The sequence below is a fragment of the Prunus mume genome, linkage group LG3 (assembly GCF_029339155.1).
Source record: "Prunus mume cultivar Tortuosa linkage group LG3, ASM2933915v1, whole genome shotgun sequence".
Classification (NCBI taxonomy): Eukaryota; Viridiplantae; Streptophyta; class Magnoliopsida; order Rosales; family Rosaceae; genus Prunus; species Prunus mume.
The window spans coordinates 14,179,869-14,190,662 of NC_142700.1; the positions used below are offsets into that span (position 1 = coordinate 14,179,869).

At 34.1% G+C, this 10,794-nt stretch overlaps 2 protein-coding genes across 2 annotated transcripts; one reads left to right on the plus strand and one right to left on the minus strand.

Annotated features, from left to right (window-relative positions):
• Positions 1-1,607: 1,607 nt before the first annotated feature.
• On the minus strand, positions 1,608-3,690 carry LOC103326238 (fiber (DUF1218)). Its single transcript, XM_008228445.2, has 3 exons — positions 3,493-3,690; positions 2,308-2,513; positions 1,608-2,127 (listed from the first exon to the last, which is right to left on the minus strand). The coding sequence occupies exons 1-3, from the start codon at positions 3,580-3,582 to the stop codon at positions 1,869-1,871; spliced, it is 555 nt and encodes a 184-aa protein (XP_008226667.2). The 5' UTR covers positions 3,583-3,690; the 3' UTR covers positions 1,608-1,868.
• Positions 3,691-8,768: 5,078 nt separating this feature from the next.
• Positions 8,769-10,581, plus strand: LOC103326338 (Regulator of Vps4 activity in the MVB pathway protein). Its single transcript, XM_089048714.1, has 4 exons — positions 8,769-8,839; positions 9,569-9,701; positions 9,844-9,947; positions 10,098-10,581. The coding sequence occupies exons 1-4, from the start codon at positions 8,769-8,771 to the stop codon at positions 10,465-10,467; spliced, it is 678 nt and encodes a 225-aa protein (XP_088904840.1). The 3' UTR covers positions 10,468-10,581.
• The last annotated feature ends 213 nt before the right edge of the window (positions 10,582-10,794 follow it).

Sequence of the window (10,794 nt, forward strand, 5' to 3'; positions counted from 1 at the left end):
TGGAGAAATTATGACTTTGACATCTACATGTAAATTTGGTATCTAGAAAGTATGTCCATTGTTTTAAGATCTTATTAAATTACATTTAATTATCTAAAAATTATTATATTTAAATATTTAAATAATTATTTTTTAGTTCGACATAAGACCAAATATAGGTATTCATTATTTTTACAATCCAGCTTCTTAGTCCAACGCAGCACCAAACATAGGTCAATACTTAATCTAGTTTAGGCCAATTCGAACTAATCCAAGATAATACCAGGATTTAGTCCAGTTCATAATAGTCTGCCGTACCAAACAACTCCTATAAGTTTTTGTTTTTATTTTTATTTTTTTTATACAAGCAATATTGGGAGAGGGGGATTTTCTCACACTGTCAAGATGTCATGGAAGTTCAATCTAAAACCACTAGTCCGCAAATCAAGCTCCTTTTCACTGGGCTACAAGTCAAGAGACCCTTTCTAAGAGCAGTCCAAGCAGACCCAAATCGGGAAAGGGCCTGGCGAGCCCGAGATGGCTCCAGCAAGAGAAGCGGCCGGTTTCGTGGTAGGTCCCATCAGCCCGAGCAAGCCCAAGGGCAACTTCTGCTGGGCTGAAGCCCGAGTTTTGTGACGCTGGCATCACTGATGTCAAGACAAGAAACAGATTTTTTTGCCAAAAAATTGAAAAATTCTGAAAAATTCTGAATTTTTTTTTTAAATACCAAAAAATTCTGTATTTTTTCCCTATAAATACCTAACCATTTTATTCACTTTCTACACCAAATCTTCATAAAAACTCATCTCCTTCCAATATTTTTCACTTTCCACATCAAAATCTTGGCAACGAGGTAAAAAAAAAAAAATCCGTTTTATTCAATTTAATGTCTTTTTATATATATATATTTCTTGCATTTCCAATTTCTTTTTTTTTAATAGATTAGTCAAGGCAAAACCAAAAATGTTATTCGAAAAATTTTATCCAAAAATTTTATTTGAAAATTTTATTTGAAAAATGTTATCTTAAATTTTAAATGAAAATTTTATAATAAATAGTGACACGTGACAACCGAAAATATAATCTAAAAAGCTTATCAAAATTAATAGTTTAAAGTATAAACAAATAGGAAATAAAGTACAATGAATAGTAATTGCCTTAGACTTGTCCTAGACTTTGCCCTCATGGGTGGAATCACAAATGCAAAGGTGACACTATTCATGTGAATAGTGGCAGCCCTTGCTTGCCCTTGCCTTAGACTTAGCCCTTGTGGGTGGAGATGCTCTAATGGGCTAGACCCGTTGCCAGCTCTATAAGTTATTATATAGGTTTCTTTAATTAATCGAAAGCATACAAAGACGTAACATCTCCTCACCTCGCATTCTCAAATCAGAGGTCACCTTAAACCATTGAAAAACTTCAAATGACAACAAATCTAGCTAAGTCTATGGGTGACAAAGTTGCTTCCTTACACAATGAGGAAGAAAATGAATCTTCGTCCCTCCTACAATGTCTTAGTTCAGAATTATGGGATATTTAAGCTAATCATACATTGACACGTATTAAGCAAATTATAATATTCTTCTAACATATCAAGCATTTCCCTGTAAACAGTTCTGCATGCTGTATAACATCACAAGAAATGATTTTCTATTATTAATACCGTATTTGACAATCAGAAAAAAAAGAAAAAAAAAAGAAAAAAGAATTTCACAGTAGAGTGAAAAGAATGTGAAGTACAACACCACTATAATACAGACTCAACTGAACCCTTAGCACATATTTATGCAACTCAAAACATGCAACTGGGTGAGGCCAGACATATAGTCAAATCTCAAATCTATTACAAAATAATGATTATCAATCAATCACATCGATTATGGATGGCATCATTTGAAGGTTCCCAGACCAACAGCAGCCTCTCCACCATAGGGCTGGAAGCTTCCTCTGGCTCTGGAGTAGAAAACATAGTAGAACTCAGAAACTATTGTGGTGAGGAAGATGAAAGCTGCCCCTGCACCAAAAACTCCTTTTCTCAATGTCTGGCAATCTGGAGGGTTTTCACTGAAAATGGTCCTATAATGGGTGTGGTAGGCATTCCTCACGGAACCCGCCAGCAAGCACACCTCAGCAATGAAGAAAAATATCCTGTTAAGAAACACATCAAAAAAATGTATAAGTAAAGATCCATTGCAAGATGTGAAACTTAAATGCTGGTGTGGAAGTTAAAATCAAAATTCAGTCTGCAATTATATGAACATCCATGTTGAGCTAATTGATTCGATCCATTTGGCATGGCAGTTTTCTTTGGTATGTTATAAGTCATACCAGCAGGTTACGAAAAGGATGACTGCCCAGGCTCTTGACCCTCCAGGACTCAATGGCTTCCCGCAACAGAAGCATCGGCTTGCTGCCATTATAATGACCTGACCTACCAAGAGGAACAAAAATGCACCAACCCCATAGCCAGTTGCAATGTCCGAGTCATAGACACAATAGTTGTAGTTCACCTCATTATCCTGAACGATCCTTGCCTGTCATTAAAGGCACAATTGGATTGTTACTATTGTATAGCAAGCAGCAAGCTGTCATATATCACTACATTGTCAAGGTCCCAACCCAAAGCAAAACTCTTGTATTTCAATAAAGCTAAGTACAACTAAATTGGCTCACGTCAAGATTTTATAATTCAACCTTTGGTGGGTAGGGGAAAACTGTATAGATTGTTAATTTTGAGATATGAAAACAAATTAACTATAAATTTAGTTATTCTCAGAACACCAAATGGAAGGTAATGCACACCAGAAATACAGCCAGACTTATAAGTAGGAAGTTCTGGGTAATACTACAATTTTAACCCCAACTTTTATGCTTAACTAACCACTCTGAATGAAAGAGGTTAACTTCTCTTATTTGACTGGAAAATCTCACAAAACAAGTTTTTCATTCAAGTTCAGAACACCCATCTTATTCTTGGAATCAAATTTATTTGCACGATTCAATTTCATATGCCTCTATATGTTTCACAGCATTCATTACAATTTGTTCCAGAAGTATTCATGGCAAATTCTCCAAGAAACTCATATGCATGAACAGGTTAATTTGACAATTTTTCTTGAAAACACATAACAAGCCATAGAGAGTTGATTCAATTTATTCGGGTCAGCAAGAACACAATTTTCTTGCCTCTCACTATTTTGAAAACCCCCTCTCTGTCTATGGCGAGTTGATCCAAATACCTAAGTTGAAGTATTAGGTCCATCCAAGAAATGGATTGCTTCTTATTTTCTTCAATCCCAAACAATTAAAATACAACGTATCGAGTTTCCTGTCTTTCCTTGCATTTTCTTAGCAAACAAACAGTAAAAATCAACAAACAAACCCAGAAAAAAGAAAGAAAAAGAACTTCAATTATATACTAATATGTTCAGCAAAAGAATCAATGTTTAAAAAGACAAGCAATAACAATGAAGGGGCTCAATATGAAGAGAAAGAAAGAGAGAGAGAACTTACAGAGCTTCTCCTCTGCTCAGCTGCAACAGCCAGCCCAAAAGCAATGACATTAACGATGAAGACTGCAATCAACAACAGCTTTGATGCCATGGCTAGCTTCAGAAACTACTTCTCAGATCTCTCTCAACTCCTTCTCTCTCTCTCTCTCTCTCTCTTGGCCTGCTCTACTCTCTGTCTATCTGTTTCTCCCTCTAAATACACAAAACAAAACAACTGTGAAAAAATGATTGAATAAAGTGAAGAAGCTACAAAATAAAGAAAATACTAAAATAGTGAATAGATTTATTACCAACGGAAAGCTACTTCCCACCACTCGCCTGAAATGTGGGTATTTCACCTGTAATAACGAAATTCCCAAAATAGCCAGTGTTGGTCAAGCACAGTGAAATTGGAAGTGCATTAAAAAAAAAGAAAAGTAAAACAAAATTTGCTAAATGATGTGAGTTTGTAAAGGAGTTCAACTTATCTTTCATTTCGTGTCCTCTCTTTTGATGACATTTTTAAATTGGCGTGGTAGAAATTAGAAATATGTGAAAACACATGATGTGAGTTCATCATGTCGAACAAGTTATTCAGTATTTAAATTGAAAATAATAAGAATAACAATTAGTTGTAACTCAAGCGACATTATCGTAAGATAAAAAAATGACGGATTCTAGGTTCAACTTTTATTGATCGTACAAGGTTGAATTTTTTCGTTATGGTATATCTTTGTATTTTATTTTTATCATTTTTTTCTTCGTTATGTAAGGTATGGTGTGAAAAATTATTAGAGAATGTTGGCAGACAAAGAACAAAAATTACAAGAGAATGTCAATAGTTCTAATCCTTGTTAATTAATAAAAAAAATGAATGGGTAAAAACAATGATTCTGTCACCAATTAATGTCGGAAAAATGAATCTATAAAACATAAGATGCATGTGCAGTAAGGCTATCATGTCATAGCTGGACATCCAAAATAATAAATTTTTATTTTTCAACATGATTTTCCTTGATTATTTTGGAAGACTTGAAGGGAAGCTTAGCTCAGGGGCAATTTTGGCATTTAGGGATTTAAACCCCACCAGAAAGCTCTCGCATATATGATTAATGATGCAAGCAATTGTCGGTGAGGGAGGAGTTGTGTGAGCAAAGCAGTTGTTGGATAGGGAGAGAGAGAGTGGGAGAGAGAGAGTCAATGGATTCTTCTTAAGCGTAGAAGTGCAGCAGCCTTTGTCATCAAGAAGATAGATCAGATCCAACGGCTGATCTGGCGGGTTTTATGGACGCGTGAAACAGACGAAAGAATACCAGAACCTTTGCTTTCAGTGTGGGTTGTCTTTCACCGTCTCCTCTGGCTTCTATACCATGCCTGTTCACTATCAACTACGCCCTCACCTTTTTGGCTGTCAACCGTTGATCTGCCGCAATCCACTTCATCAACGGCTGTCAAAGTGAATAACTGATGTGATGCGCTACGGACTTGGTAGGATTGAATCGGTTTGACTTCAAATTCACAACCAAATTAATTACAATAAAACAGTTTAGTTCGATTCGGTTTAACAAAAATTGTTGAAGAATCGAACCAAATCAAACTCGCAATTTCAGTATATGAGAGAACTACACATAGAAAATAGATAAATATACAAGCGAACGGTCTGATTCAATTTAAGCTGGTTTACAAAAAATCAAAAAAGAAACCGAACCTAATCATTATGGTCTAATTCGGCTTTTAATCGTCTGAATTTTTATTTTTATTTTGAAAACCAAACCAAACAACCCATTACAGTTTGAATCAGTCGGCTTGGTTGCTTCAATCATCATAATATCTAGACTCATTTCACCCCTTTGAGTAGAGGATATAGTAATTTCTCAATTTAAGTTTAAGGAAGAGACAATATACTTTGATGTTATTGACAAAACAATATCTTTTAAACAGTATAGCCGCGCGGCTATAAACCTTAAATATTCGAATTTATTTTAAGAATACAGCCGCGCGGCTATACGTTTAAAATATTTAAATTTATTCAAAGAGTATAGCCGCGCGGCTATACGCTGGGCAGCAAATCAGCAAGCCCAATTATACTCTATGAAAAATGGTAACCGAAGTACTTCCCCCTGAGACTGACTATAGCTAAAATACTTTCGTTAAGGGTGAAAATTTATCCCCTTCTTTATCACGTGCATACCAGAGAGGATATGAGAAACTATATGCAGAGATGGGTAGTTCATATGTACAAACCAATACACTCCCTATAGCTAAAGAAACTTAAGAATAACAAATTGACCCTGCCCTTCAAATGCAGGTGCATGTGCCTTTTTACTTAAAAGAATGCTCAGGGTCCAAGAACCTCAGTGGGGAGAAATTGAAAGGGAAAGTGGTGTATAGCAAAAATGAGATGTGCCTTGAGTTTCTCTGCAACTACAGACATGGAATTCGTGAATTCAACTTAAAGAGATTAGGTTGATTGTGGAGCAGCAGGAACTATCACTTCAAGAAGATCAACACATGCCATGCAATCTTCAGTCAACGATTTTGAAGCCTGTTGTGGAATACATATTTTTTGTCAGGGAATACAAAGATAAAAGTTTTTAGTTTTTAAAAAAATTCTAAAAACCAGCGAGCCTTAATAACTACAATGGATATTGGTACAAGTGAAGGCTCATTTTGAGATATCAAAGACCATATCTTGTCCTTCACAACAGTCTCCTCTGATGGTAAACAGAAATATATAACGGAAAATAGGTGAAAGAGGCATTATGTTGAAATAAACAACAATTATTTTAAATTAGTAGTAAAAACACTATATGATAAATAAAATGTCAAAATAATAACCATACCTGCTTTGAGATCAAAACCCTAATCGTAAAATACTAGGCCGAGTTACACCAATATCCAAGTCTAATCGAGTCATAAGTGCCCTAGAGTAGGCTTATGGTTAGGGTTTGAGGACTAAGAACGGTTTTGGAACAAATTTGGAAGTTGGGATTTTTCGTTCGAGACTTGGATTTCGGATTTGGAGGCTAAAATCAATTTTTTGAATACTAAATTAGTTTTTACAATATTTTTGGGTACTTAAAAGAAATTTACAGGATTTTTAAATAATAGAAACTATTTTAAAAATAATTTTGGAATTAAAAATATTTTTTCAAGTCCATAAAAGAATTAAAAAGAATTAAATACTATTCATTAAGTAATTTCTAAAATTAATTGAAATATTTGAATACTAATTATTTACTAAAGAAATAATAATTACTAATTAATTACTAATTAAAGTAATTAAATAAAGCTAAGATATTACTTAATTACAAATATTAAACTAGAAAAACTAATTTGTAAGAAAAAAGTATATAAAAAAAAGCCCACGAAATAATTTAAAATAATTAATTACTATATGTTGAGTAATTTATAAAATTAATTAAAATATTTAAATACAAATTATTCACTACATAAATAATAATTAAAATATAACATTAAAATAATTAAATAAGGCTAAGATATGTCGTAATTTCTAAGAGTATAGCCGCGCGGCTATACCGTGTAAATATTCAAATATATTTTAAGAGTATGGCCATTCGGCTATACTGTTTAATTTCAATATGTAAAACACAAATGGACCTCATGACGGAAATAACAACAACTTGTACCAAATATTAAACAAATTAATTACACAAAACTCAAACCCGACTTACAGAAGATGACCAAAATTCCAAAAATTAATTAGCACCCCATGCTGCACTAAGACCTGACACGAACACAACCTCGTAGCTAACAAGGAAAAGTCACTGTTGGTCAATAGCGTCTGGACATCACAAAATAGTCGTCGCACCTCCAAGCCACTACTAGGTCATGCAAGCACCAAAGAAATAGATTGCTCAAATATGAAGTGGAAGCTTGCTCTCCCTCTACTTAGGGTTTTGCGTTTAAATTTTAAATCTTATTTGAGTGATTCTATTGTCATTGCTCACATTCCAATCAAAAAGTTTAAATTTTGTTTGAGTTCTTCTGTTGTTATTCTCATTTTTGCATCTTGCCCCAATTAAAATTTTAAATAATTCAAAATAGGGAGGAAACTAGAGATAAGGAAGGGTTGAAGAAAATAAATAATACATAAAGCTAAAGCTATAATATTCATGCCTTGATGTTGCAATTCCTGATGTACCAAGGACAAAGCTAACTCCATCAGATGATTTAATTATTCATAATCTTTTTAATGTCTAGAGGACCCAAAAAAAAAAAAACATGAAACCTGCTAAGTTGTATTGTATTTGGTCTAACTTATAAATTGAATTGGATTTGATCGGTCGGTTGGATGAATTGAATTAAATTTAGGATAACTAATCTTCATACTTTATATTTTAGTTTCATCTTCAATAGTAAAACAAAAAAAATCGAAAACGTTAATACCCAAAAAAAGTAAAAATGTTACTGATTTAAACCGACATTAGTTTGGAAACGATGGATTTACTACTTGTTTTGGAAATGATGCATTTGATTCTTTCTATTTTAGAGCAAGAATGATGCATTTGGATTTGACCGGCCTTCTCTCTCCTTATCTCTGATATGATATTGTATTATTTTGCATTCTTTTGTTTCCAACAGTGACATCTCATACTTAATTTGAGCCTTGGACTTAATATGGTAAATGAATGCTAACGAAGGCACAATCTCTAGGTATTTTGGTAACAAGATCGTACTTAGTTTGTTTATAAAGAAATGAAATTGGACTTTAATGCAAGGACTAATAAATGGCGAATATATAAATAAAATCCTGTTTCCAATACACTAACTAAGGTGCACCATAATTATTCTTCTCAATACTTAACACGTTTTCATGATTTCACAAATATTAAATAAAAAGTTAACTACAGTTATGCCCATAGACATGTGTCGAGTGTTCAGTAGAATGATGATAGTACACCTTGAATTAAGCAAGAATATTTTCTAAACATTTTGTCATGACAATTAATAAAGTTATGGTCCAATATTCAAGCGATCTTTTGCCCTTTCTCAGAAGATTACTTTTCCATAATATTCAAGTTATTCTTTCACCATTTTGGCTGATGTCCGTACATAATCTTTTTTACCAGGAAAGATATTATATAAATACATCTCTTATATATGTATATATGAGTGTGTGTGTGTCCCCAAAGGCCAAAAATTGTCTTATCCCAAAACAATCCGGAACCCAAAAATTCAGGGTCTGAAAAATTCTTGATTTTCTTCTTCTTCTTCTTCTTCTTCTTTGAATCAAACTAAAGCCATTTTGTAAAAGTAAAGCAACCCAAGAAAACAATGTGGTCTGGTGCACTTCGAGCAGCGCTTATATGGACCAAGACTTCAAGATGGAGGAAAGTGTCCAAATGGTAAACTATACTTTTACTCAAACCTTTTCAGTTTTACATGCCACAAAATACTTGCACAACCCTTCATCGGTTTCTAGCACAAAAAAGCATGTCCATCTACATTTTTATACCACTGTGAAAATGAAAACAAAATTATAGTTTGAGATTGCCCTGAAATGGGTTAACATGTTATTTTTGTATGAATGTTTTCCTGCTTCTTGCTTCACTTGTCATTTTAGTTCTTGTTCGTTTATTGCTGTTCTATGATTTAAGAAGAGAGAGAAAAAAAGAAAAGGATTCACACTAATTTGTATCTACTTCCCTCTAGTTTTTGGGGTTCCATGAAGAGTTGGTGGAGACTTCGTTATTTGCAAACCTAATTTATGATCCTATTTCTTAGTGTTTGTAGGACATTGACTTTGATATACTTGGGAGTTGTCAACTTTGGATACGCATGGCTGAGTAGATTATTATTATTATTATTACTATTTTGTATATGCAAACGATATTAGAGAAATATGAAATCAAACTTAAAACTTTGTGATGCAAGGGTAAATATTTTTAGCCACTTAGGCTATAAGCCGATGAATCTAATTTTTTATAATATATTTAAATATAAAAGTCTCGAATAGATGAGTTCCACTTCTACTAGTGATGTTGTCCAAATAATAAAAAACTTAAATATTTTTCACATAGGCTGGCCACTTTCTGTAGCACATGTGACTAATAATATGCTGTACTGTATTGCAGCAAGAGCCTGGTTAAGCAAGTTCAAATGCACTTAACCATCCAAAAGAACAGGAGAGACGCTATTGTAAGGCAGGCACGTGTGGACATAGCCCAGCTTCTCCAAAATGGCCAGCCACAGCAAGCTTTAGCTAGGGTAATTAATCTTATATTGCTAACCAAATTCAAATGTAGCACTAACCACTTGGGTTTTGGCTCCTGGCTTTGCCAAAGCACCCAAAAGGCTCTAATTTGATTTGAAGTCTCATGAAATTTCAACTTCTTGTTTTTATGTCCAGGTTGAGAAACTCCACGAGGACCAGTGCCTTTTGGCTGCATATGATCAAATTGACCATTTCTGCAGTTGCATAAGCATCAGCATTGTCCATGTATTCAAAAACAAGTAATTAAGTACTTGACTTGGAATTTACTTTAAATTCTTAATAATTCCTTCACTGGTTGAGAAAAATTTCACGAACCAATAAATTGATTGTCTATAATATTACTCATTTTTTAAAATTAGTGTTTCAGTTGGCTGAATTGGTTGCTGCAGGACTCTGCAAGATTTGCCTAGTAGTGTTGGAGAAGCAATGGCAAGTTTGATATTTGCTGCCTCAAGATGTGGTGAACTGCCAGAGCTGCGTTTGCTGCGTGGCCTGTTCACAGTGCAATATGGATGGGAATTTGACATTACCAGCGTTGAATTGCGACCTGGGAATCTTGTAAATTCTCAGTTGAAGGAGAAACTATGCATCAATCTGATTCCAGATGATGTGAAACAAGGGTTATTAAGTGATCTAGTAAACAAGAGCAGTGTTCAGATGACGCTCCAGGATCGACAAGGCACCGCACGCCAGGTGAGAGTAGTGCTAGTTGTACCACATTTATTCATTACATTATTGACTAACGAGCAGTCATACTGATAACACGAATCTTTGTGTTACAGTATTGTTTTATAATATATCTTGGATGCTTGATGTTTTTAACTCCATGAATTCTGTGTTACATCATTTTCTGATGCATGGCACAGAAATATAGCTTTTCAGACAAAGACTTCAAGTATGAGCTGAAAGCTGATGGGATTCAAATACAAATTCCAAAATTGGAGACAGCGAGGAAAACCGGGATAGTTTGTTCTCTGTCAAACGGTAAGTTCTCAGTGGCTACTCCATCCCATTCTCAAATTTGCTCAAATGGTACTTACGGTTTAGGTGACTCAACCAAAACCAAGAAAAATGTAGATCAAGATC